Source organism: Tamandua tetradactyla, chromosome 25, assembly GCF_023851605.1.
Source record: "Tamandua tetradactyla isolate mTamTet1 chromosome 25, mTamTet1.pri, whole genome shotgun sequence".
In the NCBI taxonomy this organism is placed as follows: domain Eukaryota; kingdom Metazoa; phylum Chordata; class Mammalia; order Pilosa; family Myrmecophagidae; genus Tamandua; species Tamandua tetradactyla.
This window is the reverse complement of record NC_135351.1, coordinates 31,599,835-31,622,991: the sequence shown is the minus strand read 5'-3', so window position 1 is coordinate 31,622,991 and position 23,157 is coordinate 31,599,835. Positions and strand designations below refer to the sequence as shown.

Genomic DNA, 23,157 nt, shown 5'->3' with positions numbered 1-23,157 from the left:
CCTAGTAATAAACTCTTTCTCTCTTTGAAAAAAAAAAAACGAATGCTGGGAAATAGGCCTCAGAGTCTGTACACAGCCATACAGCATATGAATGGAACAGCATAGCAGCCAAATTACGTAGGAAAGTATTTCACAATGACTTTAGCTATAATTAGGGAAAAAAGAATAACTTTCATGAAAAACAAAAACACAACAAAATTTACTTAGATAATAAAGAACTATATGAACAATTAATTCTTTCGTGTTCCTTCAGAAAATTGGAAAATTTACACATCTACCTTTTACAATAGAAACAAATCCAGCAGAAGGGAAAACGATTTCCGTATGAAGTCAGAAAGTTAGCATAAATGTATGTTACTGGCAATGTATAAATAATAAAGAGCATTTGGTTGTCCTTACGATCTTTAAAACTTTGTGATATAAAATCTCAGTGTCATTTCATTATCTTTTATTTATTTGATATATTTATGGTTTGCTCCTGCATTATTTAGCAAGGTCCCTGCATTATTTAGTAAGGTCCTTGAAAATCAGGTACAAATTTTAATCTCGCATAATCACTTACTCTAAATTTGAAATCCTGGAATAAGATTTTTGATACAGGGGGTCAAAAGGAATTTTAAATTATCTTATGCTATCTACCATGGAGAAGAATATTCTGGACTCCAAAAAAATCACTAAGCACCCCACATTTGGCTTTAAGTTGGCTACATAAAGAGTGCTAGAAACATAGAAGATAACTTTAAAAATTTTTAAGTGAATCTTGTCACAATGAAATGAAACATTAGAGCATTTAGGAAACTATTTTGTTGAAAAAAATAGGTTTCATTAGATACACCAATAAACCACTAAAAGGATACAGAGATGGTAAATCAGTGATACACATTTTGCTACCGAGGAATTTATAATGTCCTACATTGATAAGTTAGGGTAAAATATAACAAATGGCCCAAGATCTATGCAGAATACTCCAAAGTCCCCAGAGGGGTAAAAGAATAAAAGGAACATGTCGAGGGTTTACTTAATTAAAGTCACTCACTATACTCCGTGCTTCACACACGTTGTTTCAGTCACTCCCTGAGGAATTTACAATTGAACCAAGACCCTGTCCAGTGTCAAATGAAGATTGAGCTTGAATTCTAACCCAATTATGGCACACTGAAAAAATGACACCTTTTCCATGCAAATTATTTTGGAATGGAGTTGCCTAATCCAACAGCCGTATTTTAGAGACAAGAATCCTGTGGCCCAATAGGTTTTCAAAAAATTCCTTGGCAGAGATCACAGAGAAAGTCAGACACAGCGGCAGGTCTGGCAACTGATGGCATGGTACCTTCCTCTGGGGCTGTGTCAGGCTTCAAATGAGAGGCCAAGTGGTGTGGCCTTCCTTCTACAGGGAATTCTGCTGCTTACCAGCTCGTGACCTCAGGGACATTAATTAACCTCTCTAAACCAATTTTCCATTTCATGGGCAAACTACCAACCTTGTGGAATTGCGGTGAGTAATAGATGAGATGAGGTATAAAGTTCAAGAGCAGAGTAAGAAAACAGTGGTTTTTATGAGCCTAGGTGACTAGACCTAACCCATCCCCAGAAACAATAATAAATCAGGCATTCGGAGGTTGTGTCATGAGAAGAAGAAATTTTAAAGGTCTTGAAGTTTTCTTATCAAGTGGATCACTGAGGGTAGGTATGTCTTAGAGCTCAGAAGAGAGAAATCTACTGGGCATACCCAGACAACCAAGGCTGACAGCCAGGAGAGGATCAGACCATACTAGGTAGAGATAATTATGGCTGGAGATAAGGAGATAACAGTGATGGTTAAAACAAACAAACAAAAAACACCCCCACATTACAGTACACAGGAAGAAAAGGAGAAATCAGCCATGGGTAAAGGGAGGAGCAGTCAAAGTAACAGGGGCAAGAGAATATTACAAAAACCCAAGGAGACTTCCGGAAGTAGGAGACAGCACTCCAGAGGAAGGAGAAAGTAGAAGGAGCCTGAAAATTGAGGAGAGGAGCCTTTGACATCTGCCAGCTTTGAAAGCTGATGACCTTGCCCCAGAGAATAAATGCCTTTGAGAGGAGTGAAGCCCAGAAGGCATTAAGGAAATCAGTAAAAGAAAGGAAAGCAAAGAGACTAGATGATTCTTCTGAAGAATTCTGGCAGAAAAAGGAAGCCAAGAAACAGAACTAGTTAGGGAAAATGGCTTTTCTGTTTGTTTCTAGCACATGTTGTTTACCTCTTTGTTTTTAAGTTGGGAGTTCTGAGTATGTCTGTGAGCAGAGGTTACATATGAAATTGCTCTTTCCTCTGCCTGAAATATTCTTCCCCTTTCCAGCTTAATTTTTTTCTTTCTAGTATTCCCACTATCAAATATCATGCATATTTTATTTAACTTATTTACTGGTAACATAATTTATATGGGCTTTATTTTTTGTCTGCCTTATTAATGAAGGCAGAAATAGTTATCTGATTTCTTCGCTACTCTATCCCCATAGCCTAAGTAACAGATACATAGTAGGTGCACAATACTTATTGAAAGACTAAATGACTGAATAGCTAAAGATAGAAGTAGAATTAATTGATGGACTTAAATATTTATAGCGGTGTTAGTCTCAGGAAGTGTGAGCATCCATTTTTTCCCTGAGATAAAAGAGCTCTCAGGAGGTAGAGAGAACTTGTGAGGTAGGTGTTAGAATAGAGAGGAGTCAGATGCACCAAGGTGAAGCCATAGCTGAACGTTGTAATTTGACATGAAATAAGGGAGAATCAAAAGAAGACTACCTGGTTCATAGAGTGAGGAACAGAGAAGAATAGTAGAGCCATCATTACCTAAAGTAGGAAATTCAGGAGAAAGCCACAGCCACAGTGAGAAAATAATGCAATTGGTTTTGCTCCACCTACTGTGTCAGGAGCAGCATTACATGATCTCAACAAGAAATCAGAGCTAGTGGCTTACTTGGACTTCTTGGTCAGGAATACAATTCTTAAAACCACAACAGAAGAGGAAATAGCAAAACTAGAAGGTCTTTAGATAGGCCATGAGGACACATAGGTACAATGCACATTAAGAAGGAAGACAAGCCTGCCAAGAATACAGAAAAGAAGAAAATCATGAAAATGGGAATTTCAATGCCATCATGGAAGCTTTCAAATGAGAAAGTTATCAACGATGTCAGTGTGTTATTGTTATGGAGACTCCAGCAGGAGACAGGCAGGGAGAGGGACTTACTTTTGAGGGGTGACTTCAGTACAGTAAAAACAAAGGCAGAACACAAGGATTGGATGATGAGAAAGTTGAGGCAGTGAATGGAGATTACTTTTTTTTTTCCAAACGCTTGTTGGTAAAGAAAGAAGAAGAAAAAAAGGAAAACTTTTTCTTAGATCTTAACACATGAAAGAATCAAAAAGAGAAAATAGTCAAGAGATTATACCTAGGAGAGAAGAAAGTGATGTAGGATAAAAATCAATAGCACGGTTGCACCCCTGGTGCTGGGGCATAGCCTTCAGGGGAGTGGCTTCCAAAACAGGACGCGACACCAGGGGTCAGGCTCAAAGCATTTTATGGTGCTGCGCAGAGGGCACAAAGCTTTGCAGATGCCACTGCAAGTCAGGACAAAGGAAGTACAAACAGCTACAGGTTTTATACATAGCAGGATGCGGAAACGTTGAGTTAAGGCATCGTGGGCCAATCATAAGGCAAGTTAGAAATGATAACGATAATTAGGGCTAGCTGCAGACGTGTTGTTACTTATTGACCTTTATACTGCACATGAACGAGGGACTTTCCAGCTGCCTCACTTAGGGTTAATGGCTGCCAGCTGACCATGGCTTGTTATAACAGCCTGCTTCAGGCTCCACAATGAGAGACAGTCAAAATTGCATAGCAGGAGGAGTCATGGATGGCAGCAATCCCAACCAGCAGCTGCAGAGGAGGCTTCAGCACCAGCAGTTGGAAAAAGAGAGACTGCAACTGAAGAAGCAAGAACTGCTTCAGCAGGAATTAGCAATCCCTAGCCAGTTATCAACACTGGAATAGGACAGAGGGACTCAAAATCCAGTGTCTTCTCTGGGGATGTCTCAGGATCTGAGAACAATGACTACCAATAGCTGGGATCCCTTTCTTAACAGTGGTACTATCGCTCTCGAGATAAGTATACAGACAGTGAACTAAGCCTGAGCAGCTGTGGTGTCCCTCAAACACCAGATGACTTCCTGAACAGTACTGATGAAATGGAAACAGGTGATACTATCAACCAAAGTACTCTACCCTCACAGCAGAAGCATTTCCCAGACTACCTTGAAGCCAGTCCTGGAGCAAATGTGGACCTTGGAACACTGGAAGGAGATAGAATGAACACTGAAGGAGAGCAGTTGATGCCAAATCTGCAGGAAGCTTTGAGTTCTCACATCCTTAATGACATGGAATCTGTTTTGGCTGTCACCAAGCTAGACAAAAAAAGCTTTCTTACTTGGTTATAGAGCCCTCAGGTAGACTAAATCTTAAATGTGTGAAGGATTTAAGGAGATGAGACATATATATATATATATACACACACACACATATACCTGAAATTCCCAAATAAGTTAGTTACAATCTTCTGGTTAATACAGAAAAAGATGAATCAATGTCCAGCAAGATTCTTTTCATCCACTATTTTGCTCTTCTTTGTCCATTGCTGCTGTTGATATATTGCTGACTTCTTTCACAATTGGTTCTAAAGAATAATAATAATAATAATAATAATAAACAACTTTTGTCTCTTTTGCTATCATAACTACAGTTCGTTTTGAAGGGGTTGGGGGAAGTGAGCCTGTTTGGATGATGGATGCCATTCCTTTTGCCCAGTTAAATGTTCACAATCATTTTAACTAAATACTCAGATTTGGGAGTGAAATGCTTCCTGTCACAGAATTTAATTTGTTCAAGCAATTGTTTCTTCAGCTGCCTTTAGCCTGTGGAAAAACATGATTTACTAGTCTGACAAGCCAAAAATGTTGCATTTGATATTAAGTAATAAATGTTTATTTGAAGACATTAAAATAAATAGTTGGAACTAAAGCTAAAAACTGTTTTACTTTCAGTGTTTTCTTCCTCCTAGTGCTACACAGTGATCTTAGTGCTACATAATGACATGATTTTATTTTAGAAGCTCATAAGGCATGAGATAATTTCCATAGAAATATATTCATTATTGTCACATACTCTAGTATAGGTTTTGTTTTGGGGGGGTGGTTTTGTCGGGACCTAGGTAAATTTCCATATTAGTGAATCTCTTTATAGTTGTAGCTTAGGAAGATTATTATAGTTCTTTTGGTGAAATCTACATTTCCAGGTTTTTTACTGTCTTATTTAAATCTTGATTATCTGTTCTCCCTATATCTACCCACACACACTTAAAATGTTTATAATAGTGTGATAGAAGAGCACATTTTTTTTTTAGGTTTTCCTACTTTTCAATTTATTTTAAAATAGTATCTGGAAATGTATACATTAAACTACATGACTAGTAGTTAATATTTCACAGATAGTTTAAATCTGATTGGGGCAGTCTGCAGGTGTTTGAGGAAGTTTAAGGCCCTAGAAAACACTATTATTATGTATGATGCTTAGAGAAGTACCTTATACCGTCTGGACATACAATAAATATCATCTGATGAATTTGAAAGGCGCAAACAAAAAATGGCTATATTTTCCTTTTGTTACTGCCCTAGACTAATTTTAAGTCTTGACGGGACTGAGTAGGTTCATAATGTGCATGAAAGAATTAAGCTTAATATATTGGTTTCCCTTCATTAAGCTTTGGAAGTTTACCATCAAAATAAATTCTAGCTCTGGAAGTAAATTCTTCTTTAGTTCTCATTAATAACGAACATATTAAAGACTAGACTGAAAAATTGCCTACAAGGTTTTTCTTCTTATAAGACTTGCTCCTACCTCTGTATAATGAGTTGACCCTGGAAATCCGTAAGTAAGGTTGTGAGTTAGTTGGTAAGGTGATCAGATTAATAACTACATATCGGTAGTTGAATTTAGCAAAGAAATAGAGATAATCATGATACACTTTCAATTTTATAGGAGGAGATATAACTAGAATATATGTCTACAGGAGTAATAATGGTTTCCAAAGAATATTTTTTAAAGGAACAAAATGAGCATAAATCAGCTTTTCAGTATAAGCTATCAAGTAATAGTTGGTTGTGAATTTTCGTGGTACCAGCTAGCACCTCTGTAATTAAGGGTTCTTCAGTGTTTTGGGATAAGCCCTTATTTTCAAGGGTTTATAACAAATATACAAGCTCTTTCCTGGCTAAAGCTACTATGAAAAGCCTCAGGTTGGAAAGATAGATTTTTTCTAATTAAAAAATCTAGTTATTCTGGCTCTTTGATTTATGAGTACAAAAGTTGAAAGTAAGAAGTTTTATATTAAATACTTTCAGTGCTCAGAAAATATAATCACTGTGTTGTATACAATGATTTATAGGCCAAGCATTCATAATAATTGACTCTGACTTTTATTAAGAAAATAGCAGAGAGATTAATTCTTGAATTAAGTCTGGGGGGCAACAGCCACTGTGCAGATACATTGAGTTTTTGAGTAATAATATATTCTACTTACAATGCATAACTGAGAATATGGATGGTACAGCATGTTGTTTTTTTTTTAACGTGCAGAAGATTAAAGCTACTTGGAAGGAATATCTATAATTTGTCAGCAAACCAAAAATTAAGATTTGCATTTTAAATATCAGTAGAGCAGTGTTAGATTAGGGGAAAGGTGGGAAGGTAGGGAAAGTGTGAAGAGTTAGTGGGATCTTGAGAGAGAACTTTATAAGCTTCTGTCTCTTCAGTAAAGACTAGTCTTGCATCTCACTGTCATCAAAACAAGTGGTTCCTAAACTTTCAATCACATAAGTACCCCCCCCAAAAAAAACCCAAGAATATGGAGCTCTTTATTTCCCCTTAACTTTAATTTGCCCAGTGTTCTAGTTTGCTTGTTCCAAGAATGCAACATACCAGAAATGGAACAGCTTTTAAAAGGGGGAATTTATTAAGTTGCAAGTTTATAGTTCTAAGGCTGTGAAAATGTTTCAATTAAAGTAAGTATATAAAAATGTCCAAACTAAGGCACCAGCAAGAGGTTATCTTCACTCAAGAAAGGCCGATGAAGTTCAGAGTTTCTGTCTCAACTGGAAAGGCACGTGGCGAACAAAGCGAAGTCTGCTAGCTTTCTCTCCAGGCTTCTTGTTTCTTGAAGGTCCCCCGGGGCGTTTTCCTTCTTCATCTCCAAAGGTCTCTGGCTGCATAGATCTTGGCCTCATGGCTCTGTCATTCTTTCTCTCTTTCTCTCTCTCTCTCTCTCTCTCTAAAATGCTTCCTCTTGTAAAGAATTCCAGTAAGCTAATCAAGATCCAGCTAGAACGGGTGGAGTCACATCTCCAGCTAAGTAAGCAAAGGTTAATACCCACAATTGGGTATGTCACATCTCCATGGAGATGATCTAATCAAAAGATTCCAACCTACTTGTTAAAAAAATTTTTATTAACAATACCAATCAACACACAACACAAACATTCTTAACATATGAACATTCCATACTTGGTGTGCAATTAGTGGCTCACGATATCATCCCATAGCTGTATATTCATCAACATGATCATTTCTCAGAATATTTACATCACTCCAGAAAAAGAAACATAAAGAAAAAAGAAAACTCATACATCCCATACCCCTTACCCCTCCCTCTCATTGACCACTAGTATTTCCCTCTACCCAATTTATTTTAACATTTGTTCCCCCTATTATTTATTTATTTTTAATCTATATTTTTTACTCACCTGTCACAACCTAAGTGTCCATTCATCAGCCAATGAATGGATAAACAAAAATGTGGTATATATCTATATATCTATATCTATATAGAGAGATATATAAGATATATTCCATCATATATATATATATATATATGATGGAATATTATTCTGCAGAAAGAAGGAATGAAGTCCTAATGCATGCAACAATATGAATGAATCTTGAAGACATTATGTTGAGTGAAATAAGCAAAACACAAAAGAACAAATACTGTATTATCTCACTAATATGTACTAAGTATAATAAGGAAACACATAGGGTTAAAACCTAGAATATAGGTTATCAGCGGACAGAAGAAGGGTAGAGAATGGAGAGCTGATGCTTAATTTGAGCAGAATTTTTAATTAGGTTGATGGTAAATCTTTGGAAATGGTTAGAGGTGATGAAGACACATTATTGTGAGGGTAATTTACAGTACTAACTTATGCGTGTTATGGTGGTTTGAAGGGGAAGTTTAAGGTCACGTATGTCACTAGAAGAAAAGCCAGAGAAGAAAACACGGTACTGTATAACACAGTGAATGCTGTGTGGACGATGACTATGATTAATAATACAAATATAAGAATGTTCATTCATGAACCAGGACAAATGAATGTCATTATTAAAAGGTGTTAATAATAGGGTAGTATATGGGGGGGGGGGGGAATGTACCTAATGCAAACTACAGATTAAGTTAACAATAGTAGTTTAATGTTCTTTCATCAACTGTAACAAAGAGACCATACCAATGCTAAGTGAAAATAAAAGGGGAGGATAAGTGGTAAGAGGTTTTTCTTTTGGAAGTAATGAAAATGCCTGAAAATTGATTGTGGTGTTGAATGCTCAACACTCTGACTATATTGCAAGTCCTTGATTGTATACTTTGGATAGATTATATGGTATGAGATTATATTTCAATAAAGATGTTTTTAAAAATCAATCAATGACATTCATCACATTAACAGAATAAAAGTAACAATAACATAATCATCTCTATGGAAGCAGAAAAGCCATTTGACAAAATCCAACATTCATTCATGATAAAAACTCCCAGTAAATTAGGAATAGATAGGACCTTCATTGATCAGATAAAGAGCATCAAGAAACTATACAAGGAATAAAGAAACACCTACAGCTAACATCATACTTTATGGTAAACAGCTAAGTGCTTTCTGCCTAAGCTTAGGAACAAGCCAAGAATGTCTGCTCTCACCACTTCTCTTCCCCTGGTTCTGAAGGTCCTAGCCGGTACACTCAAGCATGAATCAGAAATAAAGGCACAACTGTTGGAAAGGAAGGAGTAAAACTGCCGTGATTGTGAACATAGACGATTCAAAGGAATCTTCAAAAAAAACTACTAGAACTAATGAATATATTTAGAAGGTCACAGCAAGCTTCAATAAATGAGCCAAAAATGGCAGCTGTGTATTGGCTCTGATGTTGTTCACTTCTTCAGAGTAGGCTGAGACCCTTGGCCCTAAGTCCGACAGTATCAAACTCAGCCTGTACATTAGAGTGTTTAAAATATAGCCCAAATAAACACGTTTTTAGCCAATTAGAGCCTGCCTGCTTTGCATACCCTGTGAAAGTTCACCCAACATCTGACAGCCATAGATAAGCAGACCCTGAGGCTATAAAAAACCCCAAACTGCTGCTCTTTGGAGCTAGCTGACCCAAGGACACCTCGTTGTGCTGCTGAGTGTCATCACCCAGACACTTGAGTCCCCTCTTTGATTCCCCTCTTCCTCGGAGTTTCCCCTTTTGAGTGGTGGCACCTCAACCTGCTGGTGTCTCCAGAAAATTCTGCTGTGAGGGACTTTCCCTTATGCAAAAACCTGTTCAAGGGTCAACCCAACAAAAGCTGTGTTGTAGTGCCATCTAGTGGTCCTACCTTTTACCTGGCTTTGCCTTGTAATCATCGAATTTACAGCAAAAGGTCAATATACCAAAATGAACTGTATCTGTATATGCTAGCAACAAACAATTGGAGCATAGAATCTTAAAAATACTATTTAAAATAGCACCCAAAAACCGTGTAAAATATTTAGGAATAAATTTAAGAAAAGATATACAAGACTAGTGTACTGAAAACCACAAAATAGAGCCAATAAAATTTAAAGAAGCCCTAAATAAAAGGAGAGATCTATCATGTTCATGGATTGAAAGGTTCAGTATTGTTTAGTTATAAACTGCCCACAAACTGTGCTACAGAGTCCATCCAATTCCAATCAAAATACCAGTATGTTTCCTCCCAACTTCGGATAAATTGATAAGCTGATTCCAGAAATGCAAAAGACATCTATAATAGTCAAAATGAGCTTCAAAAAAAAGTTGAAGAAAATACCTTATCCTTTTTCATGACTTACTAAATTATAGTACTTGAGACAGTGTGATATTGACATTAGGAGAGAGTCCAGAAACCTATTAGACCTATATTAATACAAGGAAATTCACTGAAGAAAGGAAAATTGTTTTAACAAACAGTACTAGAACAAATGTATAAGCGTATGGAAAAAAATGAGTCTCAACCCCTACTGTACACTATTTACAAAAATTAATTCAGGATGGATCATGGCCCTCAACATTAAAGCTAAAACATAAATCCTCTGAGGAAAAAAAAAGACAAAACTGGAGGATATCTTCATGACCTCAAAGTAGACTAAGATTTCTTAGGCCACTGAAATGCTAACCATAAAATTTAAAGAGTTTTCAATTGGACTTCATCAAATTAAAATTTTTCCTAATCAAAAGATATCATCTAAAAATGAAAAGGCAACTTCTGGAGGACCTCTTTTCTTGCTCAGATGTGTGGCCTCGTTCTCTCTAGGCCCAGTTCTATAAGTGAAATCATTGTCCTCCCCGCCACGTGGGACATGACAACTAGGGGTGAAAGTCTCCCTGGTGGTATGGGAGATAACTCCCAGGGATGAGTCTAGCCTGGCACTGTAGGACCAAAAATGTCATCCTGACCAAAATGGGGAAAAGAAGTGGAACAAATAAGGGATCAGTGGCTGAGAAAGTTCAAAGAGATTCAAGAGGCTACTCTGGAGGTCACTCTTAGGCAAACTTCAGTTAGACATTGCTACCTACCATAACTTGCCAAATCCCAACTAAAATCATTCCAGACAATCTCAAAGAACACCTAGAGCAATATGTAAGATTCTACAAAAGTTTCATGCAATTGGAAAACTGTCCAGAAACCTACAACTTCCAGATAGGTCCCTGGACCAGATAAGTCCTGAAACCTAGAGGGCCCAGCCTCTCCAGAACATCAGCTAGTTCCATCTCCCTACTCCATATTATTGACAGCCCCTTCCAACATTAAAAAGTTAGAATGAGCATAGCCCAAGTACCCCTAAAGAGTGGGAGAAAGTTCAAAGATGATGGCTGAGTTATCCAGGAAAGGTAGAATTTAACAAATGAGTATAACTGCTGACTCATTATATTGGTATTTTAGTCTCCAGTATCTTGGAGCAGCTAGAAGTAAAAACCTAAAATCGTGGCATTGTAGCCCATACCAAACTTTGAAATCTGTTCTACAACTAATTGTTGTGCTGTGCTTTGAAACTTTTTGCTTTTCTGTATATATGTCATTTTTCACAAAAAAGAAAAAGTCAATTGTGATGATAAAAATATATTTACTCCTTCTAGTCTCTAATGTTCTGGAGCAGCTAGAAGGAAAAAATCTGAGATGATGGTATGATAGCCCATGACCAACTCTGGGATCTGTCCTGCAACTACTTGAAAACTATTCCTTTTTTCTTTCTTTGCTTTGTATATAAATTATACAATGTAAAAAGTGAAAAAAAGAAAAGGCAGGCCAGGGCTGGGAGAAAATGTTCACTATACATATATCTGATAAAGGATTGTATACAGATTATATAAGAACGCCTACAAATAAATAACAATAAGAGAAACCACACAATTAATAACGGACAAATAACTTGAACAGACCCTTCACAAAAGAATGGCCAATAAGATATGAAAAGGTATCAACATCATTAGTCAATCAGAAAATGCAAATTAACCCCCAAGGAGATACTGCTACCCACCACTTAGAACAACTGAAATAAAAAAAAAAACTGACAACACCAAATGTCCATAAGGACGCAGAACAACTGGAACTTTCCTCCAATAGTAGTGGGAGACAAATCAGTTCAACCACTTTGGACAACCGTTTGGCAATTTCTTATAAAGTTAATCATATGCTTTGACATAAACATGAATCAGAAATTCTGCTCCTAGGTATTTACCCAACAGTGGGGAAAATATATGTCTACAGAAAGACTAGTATGAGAATGTTTGCAACAACTTTATTCATAATCATCAAAAACTGAAAATAACCTAAATATCTATCAAAGGTGAATCAATAAATAGCTACATATAAATATAATGGAAGACAATTCAGCAATGACAAATATGGATGGATCTCAAAATATAATGTTGTGTGATAGGAGGCAGACACAAAAGATTACATGCTGTAGGATTCCAATGATATAAATTTCAAGAACAAGCAAAACGAATCAATGGTTATAGAAATGAAAACTGTTTACTTCTGGGAAGGGGAGTTACCTGCAAAGGAGCACCAGGAACTTTCTGAGGTGATAGAAATTTTCTATATTTTGATTGAGTGATAGTTACACAAAGTGCGAACATTTGTCAAAATTCATGGTTCTGTACAATTTAAAATTCACGCATTTATTATATGTAAATTATACATAAATCTTAAAAGTATTAGGGAAAAACACATTAAGTAGGTCTGGAAATGGATAGTCAATTTTTATTCAATGAATGCAGCATTAGCAAGCGTAATGCAACATTAATTTGCATTTGGTTATGGCAAAAAAGGAATTGTTTTCTGACCATTTTACCTTTGTAATTACAGAAGCCTTGGTCAATATTAAGATTAGTTGACATTTTGCCAAGAATACACTGATTTAGTTAGCAGGTAGAGTTTTCACCACATAATAGGTGAAAACTGTCTAGAACTAAAGTATGATTAAAGATAATCTGAAATACAGATAATCTGTTTTCCATAAAGAAAATAACAATAGATTATTAGAGAACTTGGGTTTTAATAACCCAGGCTCTGTTATTTTCCTGGGTTGAATGTACTGCAAAATCAATTATTTCAATACAATTTATTAAAATACCTACCAGTGCACTGAGCAGAGGGAGGATAAGTGTTGCGTAAGTGGAATGCTCTGCTACGGGTGCATACAAGATGTTAGATGAGGATAAATCACTTACCTCTAGGGGAGCAAGGCTAGCTTCATGAAGGTATAAAAATTAAACTATTTGAAGGAATGAAGCGGTCCCACTTACCTTCTGCTCTGACCTCCAGAGGATCAACCTACCTTTGACCTTTCTCCACTCCTATCCCCATAAAGAGGCTGCAGGTATTGAATAAAGGGCAATTATTTTTAGATGATTATAACTAAAAATGATAGCTATTCATTTTTTTTTCAATCTTTATCGAAAGCCTACAGCCAGCTCTGAGTCCGGGCACCTGGGCCACCATAGTTAAGCAACATGGTCCTTGTCGTCAGAAAAAGTGTGGTTTCAACACCCGCTGTTCGCGGAGCTCCAGGATGCCCCCCCCCCCCGCGCCCCTTTTTCTACCTTTTGCAGAAGCGTTAACCCGGAGCAGGAAGTAATTCCCACTCTGACCTGCAGGGCGCGCCCCGCAGCCGTCGACGCCTCCGAGTGACTTGTACTCGAGGTTCCTCTGGGGGGCGCTGTTGTGCGGCTCGCGGGCCGCCCTTCACCACAGGCGGAACTGGCTGGCCGGCTCGTAGTTTCTGGGAGTTCCTCCATCGGAGCGCACCGGGTTGTTCTCAGCTTCCGTGCAGGTCCGGGTTGTTTACGGGGCCGGGAGGAGACGCGCGGGGAGGGGCACCTGCGGAGGAAACCCGGGGCGAGCTGAGGTTTCCTCGGGCGTCTCAGCCCCTCGGCCGTCTGTTCCGGGAGCCGCTCGCCCCACAAGGCGTGGGCAATGGTACAGATGGAGACGCAGTTGCAGAGCATTTTTGAGGAGGTGGTGGTGAGTGGAGCGGCCCGGAACCCAGGGCGACGCGTCGGGGTGGGGAAAGCAGCGGGGCCGCGGACCCACGAGCCCGGCCTGGGCAGCCGCTTCGCTCTCCTCCCCTTGTTTTCACACGGAGTATGTATGTGTGCAGGAGGTTGTGATTGTCAAGTGCTGTCATTCGGGGTCTCTTTTGAAATCCACACATCCTTTGTGGTAGGCCTGGCTAGTATTGTTACATTCTGCGTCGCTGATCGGGGTGATTGTCATGCTACATTGTAATAAATCGTTAGGGGAGCTCCCCCCAGTTCCCACTCCTTTTTTTTTAATTCACATCGTTCACGTGTTTGCCTTTTTTTTTTAACCCCCACAGAAAACAGAAGTTATAGAAGAGGCTTTCCCTGGGTGAGTATAGTGCATGGCAGGTTTCTGTGTAAAAAACATGAGGGTGCTTTTGTAAGACGACTTAGGTTCGTCTTGGAGGATTATAATATAGACTATCCTGGTTAAGTTGAATTCACTTTTTTTTAAAGCTAGTGGCAAATAATCTCATTATTAATTTTTTTTTTTTTTAGTATGTTTATGGATACGCCTGAAGATGAAAAAACAAAACTTATCAGCTGTTTGGGGGCCTTCAGACAGTTTTGGGGTGGTCTTTCTCAGGTGAGCATTGCATTTTTTAATACATTCATTTGATGATTTGGGACCTCTTCTTTCCTTGAGTTTTACTCTGATGTTGCTGTTAGGAACGTCATTCCATTTTTCTGGAAAGGGAGAAATAAAATTGTCATTGTCTTTTCTTTCTTTCTCTATTCTGGCTTACATTTGTTTTAATCTACCTATTTTCAATGAAGAACCTATCTTGAGAAGTCAAGTTGATGACCGACCGCACAGTGTTGAGATATTTTCGCTAACCTATAATGAGATTCTTTATTTGATATTTGTTGAATGTCCCCCTGTTAGATTAAGATCATTTCACTAATTCTTCTGATTTATTTGATGCACTTGAAGACAACTGTGTTGGGCGTTGTAAAAGGATAAAAATGTCACCAACTTTACTCAACAGATGAAGGAACTATCACAACACTAATAGAGAAATTTGTTAAGGAGATAAAGATACCATAGTAAAGATGCAAAGGTAATGCAATAAAGATACAAAGATATCCAATTTAAAGGATACAAAAAATGTATTAAAAATGTAAAAAGTGCAGTAAAACATAGTAACAAAGGATAGTTACTGGGAAAAAAAAAGACCTGTGTCCCTGAAGAAGACAAAATGTGTGATCCTTATAGTTTGTAGTATATAATCTTCTCATAGTACATTAAGATAGGAAAATGAGAACTGTTTGCGGTTGAGCCACTGGTGGTTAGACTTCACAGGCAGGGGTCACATAGTCATAAGGCATTCAGATTTAAAATTTTTAAAAATTGTTCTGTAATAGGTAATACATTTATGTGGTTCAGAAAATACAAAAGGGAGGATCCAATGAAAAGTCACTCTTTTAGCTTAATCACCTGCTCTTTTTTTCTCTCTGCAGCCAGTGTCTCCAGTTTGTTTTTTTAGAAATATTTTATGCATATAGAATTGTACTTACAGAATGGTCATGTACTGTGTATGCTTGGTTAGCTCCTTGTTTTCTTCCCCATGATAATAAAAACTGAAGGTAATTCCACATCAGTCCAGTAAGAGTTATTCCTTCCTTCCTCCCACCTTCCCTCCAGTCTTCCCTTTCTTCTAGCAGCCTAATATGTATGTCCATGTCTTCATTATTCAACTCTTTGTCTATGAACTGACATTTTCATTGCCTCTTAAATTTTCCACTTTAAACAATGCTGTAACGAATTATAGTTTGCACAGGACATAGAATAAATGCTGGGTCAAAGGCCTGTCTGTTTGTAATTTTTATAAAATTGCATAATAGCCTTCCATAAGGGTTGTACTAGTTTACACTCCCACCTGCTATGTAAGAGAGTGTCTCTTCCTTGTAGCTTCACAATTGAGTGTTAATAAACTTCATGCTCTTTGCCAATCTAATAAGTCAGAAATTTTATCTCAGTATGCTTTTATTTCATGTTTCTGGAGTGAAGTTCGACATCTTTTCAGCATGTTTTAGTTCTAAATTTAGTAAACGTTTTAGGACTTAAGGTATGGTCCCATCTTCAAGAAGTACTAATGGAGGTGCCAAGAAGTAAATGGATATTTCTGAATCTGTGTCACATCAATAATACAAGTATGTATGAGGGACAGTGGTAATACAGAGGATGTATAGGATCTTCTTGGGTGTATCTCAGAAGACAAATTCTGATAGGGGCACAGGGTTTTAGTGTCACATTTAAAGCTTTGCTAGACTAGAAATTGGATATCTAATTGGATTTATAATCGATTGGGCTTCTAGGGGTTAAATTTATACTAACTTCTCATGAGGCTGATGTACTAATCCATAATGGATTTTCCCCCCAGCGAGACAGCAACATTTATATCTGCCGTTAAAGGCACTACTTCTCTTACTTCTTCAGGGTATCTGGAGGGTCAATTTACAGCCAGAATATTGACTACCTCAAAAGGTGTGAGATACCTGTTGTTTCCCTCCTCCTGTAGTAAATCTTTTTGTTTTGTTTTGTTTGTGAAAAATAACATATACCAAAAAAGCAATAAATTTCAAAGCACACCACAACAATTAGTTGTATAACAGATTTCAGAGTTTGGTATGGTTTATAGCAGAGACGATAGGATTTAATGAGTGAGTATGACTGGTGAATCATTATATTGAATTTCTTTTAGTTACCAGTGTCTTGGAGTAGCTAGAAGGAAAAGCCTAAAATTGTATTGTGACCCTTCAGTAGATCTTTTGTGACCAAGGAATCATCTCCTGCAGTTCGCACCATTCACTCAAATTCCCTTTTCCTAGTAGAACACATTTTGTTTTCACGTGGATTTTATTGATATTACCAGCTGACTTTCACATTCAATACATGATTTAGTTTCCGATTAATTCCCTCCAAAGGTAATATATACAAAAAGGTACTGCTATCCATTACGTATGTTTTACTGGGTTTGACTTTTGAAAGGTAATCTCCATTCTGGAATGCTTTACTTTAGCTTCCGAGATTGCTTTTCATGGAGTGTGCTTTGTCCTTCACATATTCTTACAAACTCCAGTATCATCCAGTAAAATGACATATTTAAAAAAAAATGTTTCCAGGAGTTTTTAAATAGTAGAGTCAATGTGTTTTCTGTAAACTGTCAACTTATTCACTTCACACAATGTATTAGGATTTTCTATTGGCTTTGAATATGTTAATAAAATCTTACTTCTTTTGGAGGATCCATGTAGTAAAAATGATGGAATTTAAATCTATATAACTGCAAGAGTTTAAACTTAATATAACTGAAATAAATCTGAGTTTTTCATTTTGCTTTTTTAAAAATTATTTTCATCAACTGATGTTTATAGTGGAGTATTCTGTTCATAATTTTTGTATGCTCTGAGGTATACTATTAGCTATTAGTTAATTACAAAATATGACATTAGACCCTAAATATAATCATATTACAATTTTCCAGGAATCTCACGAACAGTGCATTCAGTGGATTGTTAAATTCATTCATGGCCAGCATAGTCCTAAAAGAATTTCTTTTCTTTATGACTGCTTAGCAATGGCAGTTGAAACCGGCCTTCTTCCACCCAGGTATGTTTAATGGCAAGTAAAACTAATCCAAAGAATTTTCCTTTATATTAATGTTTAGAAATTGGTTGAGGTTGTCGTTATACAAGGATAAGGGAATGAGGAAGGAAGCTAGGCTCATCAAGTACTCTTACATAATATCTCAGATTTTAGTTTCTAGGATACAGTATTAGCACTGAACACTTAACAGACTCAAAACAAGGCAGACTCTGCCTCTCAAGCTCAGGCTGAGATCATTTTCTTTGGTGAGCTTGTTCCAGTTAGTTTTGCTGCACAACAAATTAGCCCAACACTTTGCAGCGTAAAACAAAAACATTCGTTTTATTATTATCTCTTATGGTTAAGGTGGTTGAGTGGGCTTAGTAGACACTTACTTTTCACAGTCTGTTATGGGTTGAATTGTGTTTCCCAAAAAAGACACGTTCAAATTCTAACCCCTGGTCCAGTGAATGTGACCTTATTTGAAGATGTTATTAGTTAAGATGAAAACAAACTGGATTGAGTGGAGACTAACCCAATATGACTGGTAGCCTTATAAGAGGGGGAGATAGGGAGATGGATAAACAGGTAGAGGGAAGAAAGTCCCATGATGACTGAGGTAGAGATTGAAGCACAAGAAAAATAGGTTACCTCCAGAAACCAGACATGGGACAGATTCTTCCTTGTGGACTTAGAGGGTGAATGACCCTTCTGACGTCTTGATTTTGAACTTCCCCTCCAGAACTGTGAGACAAGAAATAGCTATTGTTTTAAGCCATCTAGTTTGTGATACTTTGTTATAGCAGCCCTAGAAAATTAAGACAGGGTCTCTCCTATCTAGGGGTGGTGTCAAGGCTAAGTCTCCCCTACTCACATATATGGTGGTTAATGCCCACCTACCTGTGGGTTAATGGTCAAACCTACCTGTCCATTGGTCTGGGCTTCTTCACAGTATGATGGATTCTAAGAGCAAGTGTTCAAAAGCAGACAGTGGCAATAGCACCTCTTATTACCTTGCCTTGGAGGTCATATGGTGTCCCTTTTGCCATAGTATTAGGCCTGCCTAGATTTAAGGGGAGAGAACATAGGTCACCACCTCTCTATGGGATGAATGTCAATGCCACATTTCAGAAGAGCATGTTTAATGGAAAATCTTATTGCATCTGTCTGAGAAAAATACAGTCTGCCACGATGTGACAGGTGGTAAACATTTTATTGATAGGTTCCTTTCTAGTAATAATATAACCTAATGAATATCACTTAGTTCTACTTTGTGTTTGCTGTTTGATACAGATATGTAAAATGCTGTGCACAGTTTCAAAAAAAGTCCTGGAGTAATAATGTACTTTTATGAAAAATACTTGGTATGACAAAATATAATTCCCCAGGTTACATAGACCTTGGCTATTAGAAAACTTGGAAAATTCTGTCTTTTAACTGGAATGGGCATTCCTTTTTTCTAGGATGGTTTGTGAATCCCTGATAAACTCCGACACTCTTGAATGGGAAAGAACACAACTTTGGGCATTAACATTTAAACTGGTTCGGAAAATAATTGGGGGAGTGGATTACAAGGTATTTTTTTTTCTAATTATGAGAAGTGATTCCTTTCAGACTAAATGGATTTTTCAGTATGTATCTTATTTTAAGTTGAAATGAAGTGGAAGCATCTAAAAATCCACCTCTTTTTGTGTGTGTATGTGTGTGTGTGGTGTATTTACTCAAGAGATTTAAAATTACTCAGTGATTCCCACAGCTTCCCTCCCACAGTTTTAGAAATACAAGTGACTATGTATTTTTGTGTTGAGTAGGGAGGTAACAAAGCAGAAAATGTCTTCCTTCATAGCAGAGGTTTTACAAGGTCGGGGTCCTTTCCAGACAGCACATGAGATAGCACAGAGCAGAGAGGTACGGATGCTGAGGGGATGTATGTAGTCTGTCTCGCATCTACCTCGTTCTGCCGTGAACTTGTGTTCTTCCTTAACTAATATCTTAAGCACTCTGCTCTTGAACAAAAACAACAGCATCCCCTCTGGTTGTTTCTCCTAATTGAGGTCAGAAACTTAGGAGCTGTAAAATCCTCTCTGCTTCATTCAAGTCACTTTTTAAATTGTCCTTTTTGGGAGAACTGCCAGTACGTGGCTCTGTGCTTTCTGTCTGCATTTTCTATAATCTGAAATGACTTAACGATAGGCTTAGTCATAGGTAGGTAAAGACGTATGATTTAACACAAGATTAACTTTAACCGGCTTCTTCTGTTTGCTTTCTCTTTATTCATGCTTCAGTTTTCTTAGCAAATTAGTATTCAGTTTTTATCTTCTCATCTATTTGTGTGGTAGTTTATAATTGTTTTGAGTTCTTCCATAGGTCTGTTCTATCTTTTAAAAAATGCTGACCGCATAATTTTTTTTTATTAATTAAAAAAAAAATTAACTAACAAAACAATTAGAAATCATTCCATTCTACATATACAATCAGTAATTCTTAATATCATCACATAGTTGCATATTCATCATTTCCTAGTACATTTGCATCGATTTAGAAAAAGAAATAAAACGATAATAGAGAGAAAAAAAAAAACCAATACATACCATATCCCTTACCCCTCACCTTCACCTACCACTATTTCAAACTGAATTTATTTTAGCGTCTGTTCCCCCTGTTATTTATTTTTATTCCATATGTTCTACTCTTCTGTTGATATAGTAGCTAAAAGGAGCATCAGACACAAGGTTTTCACATTCACAGAGTCTCATTGTGAAAGCTATATCATTGTTCAATCATCATCAGGAAACATGGCTACTGGAACACAGCACTACATTTTCAGGCAATTCCCTCCAGCCTCTCCACTACATCTTGAACAACAAGGTGATATCTACTTAATGCGTAAGAATAACCTCCAGGATAACCTCTCGACTCCGTTTGGAATCTCTCAGCCATTGACACTTTGCCTCATTTTACTCTTCCCCCTTTTGGTCGAGAAGGTTCTCTCAGTCTCTTGATGTTAATTCTCAGCTCATTCTAGGGTTTTTCTCAGTCCTTTGATGCTGAGTCTCACGATCTTTGTCCCACGTTGCCAGGAAGGTCCAGGAGCTTTGTCCCACTTTGCCAGGAAGGTCCACACCCCTGGGAGTCATGTCCCACGCAGAGAGGGGGAGGGTGGTGAGAATGCTGGCCCCATAATTTTTATTCAATAAACGTATTTTGAGTGAAATTCCCTTTCTGTATATCAGATTCTGCTCTGAAATAATGCATCTGCTATAGATATGTGGAGATGTCCAATTAATACAGTAGCCTTGTTGGAAAAGCTTGAGGGATTAAGCTCCTACATGATGTAGGAGAAGGGAAAATAAAGTTCGAGTATGATAAAGGGAATAAGCAGAAAGGATCATCTGCTGTAAAGTATATTACTAACCAGGTTTTCAGAGTGTTTTTGAGTCTTATTCAAATATATATATGTCTGTCCTCAAGCGTAAGTTAAGTGTTCTTTACCCTCATGACAGAAGAATAACAAAAGTATAGAAAATTTAATTTTTATTTGTGACTTTCTTTACATTCATATGACAAGACATTCTTTAGAATTCTGTTTTGAAACATGACTCTTTTCTTAGGTTAATGGTAGGGATTTAAATGCTAACTGTAATTCAAAAAAATTATAAGTATGACCTTGAAGGTAACATGTTTTGTGAGTACATTGTCCTGAAACCTTTGATTCAACATAACTAGAAAGTAAAGTAACTTCAGTATTAGAGCATATCTTGAAGCTAAAACTAGCACAGGAGACATTGCTTAGTTTTAACCTTTTTTTCTTTTTTCAGGGTGTTCGGGATCTCTTAAAAGTGATTTTGGAAAAAATCTTAACAATTCCTAATACCGTCAGCTCAGCTGTTGTACAGCAGCTTCTGGTAGCAAGAGAGGTAATTTAGACATAACCTCAAAAAAGTCTAGTTTTGTTTTCTCTGTACTTTTTAAACATTTGGTAGTTTGTGGAATGTTCATTTGCTTACTTCTACAAAAATCACTTCTACTTTTAAGGGTACTATGTCACTTTATTTCAAAAGAAATTTTATATTTTAATCAGTTTATGCTTTTTATGCAATGTAATATTGAAATGTGTTAGGCCATTGTAAGACATCACCTATGGATCACTTAAAAGATATCCATATTTTGTAGCTGATGTTGCAAGAATATTTACTCTGGTCTGTTGCTTTCCTGTCTGAGTCTACCAATTTTTAAACCATTTTCAAGGTAAATTTACTAACCATGAGCAATCCATTCTGTTGCTTATTAATCTTCATTTTTAGTGTTCTTTACCTATACATAAATGAATTCCTTTATGCAACAGCTTAGACCCAGTACATCTATGAAATATATCTCTACTTTTTAGTAGTCTTTTGGTTATTATGTCATCATTGTTGATATGGAACTAGTCAACTGTAATAACTTTGCCCTTTTATTTTTCTTAGGTTATAGCATATATCTTGGAAAGAAATGCCTGTTTATTACCAGCTTATTTTGCAGTCACAGAGATCAGGAAACTTTATCCTGAGGGAAAATTACCACACTGGGTAAACTGTAATTTTCCAAGATTTGTAATTGAAATTTTATTAAAAATAGTTATAGTAGTCTTAATTTTTGTGCACTTATTTTTGGTATATATATTTTTAATTTTTTATTGTCCCATTGAGACCGTTTATATGCCCTGTGATAAAATGCACTCAGCTTCATCAAGTAGCTAAGAATATGGTGATTTGATTTAATCAAATGAAGGAAAGAATGTGTGTGTTTGGAAGGAAGTAAAGGGGAATTAACCTTTGTGTAATTGCTGTGTGCTAGGCATTGAGCTAAAACCTTTATATATGTTATCTCATTGTATGTAAATGATCACTGTATTCAGAACGACTTTGATTTTATTGTTATATTTGTTGGTTTTCTTTTTTTAGTTACTTGGAAACCTGGTGTCAGACTTTGTGGATACCTTCAGGCCCACAGCAAGAATAAACTCCATTTGCGGTAGGATTATAAGTTAAAATATACACTAAATTGTACTTGATTTTTAGCAATCCAACTACTAAGCAAAGCGGGAAGATGGTATCTTACACATGTCTTGGTAGCTTGTCATTTTAGTAACTCTCTAGGAGCATAATAATCATCTTTCACTTGTTTTCAGGTATCTTGTGGTGAGTAAAGGGAGGAAAAAGCAGCTGTCTGGGGCTGGGGCTATGTTTCAGGGAGCCGTTGTAGAAAGTGTTGTTCTTGGGGATTAGCAGGACTTCCTAGAAGAACTAACAAAGCAGCAAAGCAGATCTCCAGGTAGCTGATGGCTCAGCACACCTGTGCCTCTGTCGTCATACTATGCAGGAGTGCCTGGCCCTACCAGACCATTTTAATTCACCCCTGTGCTCTTCTCTCTTTCATTTATTTTGTTTCCCGTTTTATCATGTTTGGTTAGACTCTGAACTTTCTTGAAAAAATAAATATGTGATTTGGCAATTTTTGCAATGCCTACATGTACTCTTGAATTGTTTCCGAACATCGTAGTAGTCTCAGAATTGTTTAGGAAAAGAACAGTTGAACTGTCTGTGTTTGACTGCTGAGCACCTCTTGTGAGGC

General features: G+C 37.1%; 2 protein-coding genes and 1 pseudogene across 15 annotated transcripts in view; 2 read left to right on the top strand and 1 right to left on the bottom strand.

Moving 5' to 3' along the window:
* ENPP3 (ectonucleotide pyrophosphatase/phosphodiesterase 3) overlaps positions 1-13,431 on the bottom strand; it is a 188,003-nt gene extending 174,572 nt beyond the window's left edge. For 6 of the 12 annotated variants that reach the window (XM_077143950.1, XM_077143954.1, XM_077143951.1 and 3 more), the window contains exons 1-3: positions 13,179-13,431; positions 4,571-4,719; positions 4,301-4,450 (exon numbers count right to left, since the gene is read on the bottom strand). The gene's annotated coding sequence lies outside the window, so the exon portion shown is untranslated. The remainder of the gene's footprint in view (positions 1-4,300; positions 4,451-4,570; positions 4,720-13,178) is intronic. The other 6 variants (XM_077143953.1, XM_077143955.1, XM_077143959.1 and 3 more) reach the window with 2 other exon arrangements.
* LOC143668972 (transcriptional coactivator YAP1 pseudogene) lies at positions 3,864-4,483 on the top strand (annotated as a pseudogene).
* A 174-nt stretch (positions 13,432-13,605) lies between the features above and the next one.
* Positions 13,606-23,157, top strand: part of MED23 (mediator complex subunit 23) — a 54,755-nt gene continuing 45,203 nt past the window's right edge. For 2 of the 3 annotated variants that reach the window (XM_077143946.1, XM_077143945.1), the window contains exons 1-8: positions 13,712-13,896; positions 14,252-14,283; positions 14,454-14,541; positions 17,444-17,568; positions 19,008-19,119; positions 21,363-21,461; positions 22,011-22,112; positions 22,488-22,557. In XM_077143946.1, the coding sequence (XP_077000061.1) occupies positions 13,849-13,896; positions 14,252-14,283; positions 14,454-14,541; positions 17,444-17,568; positions 19,008-19,119; positions 21,363-21,461; positions 22,011-22,112; positions 22,488-22,557 (676 nt within the window). In that variant the 5' untranslated portion in view covers positions 13,712-13,848. The other variant, XM_077143947.1, reaches the window with a different exon arrangement.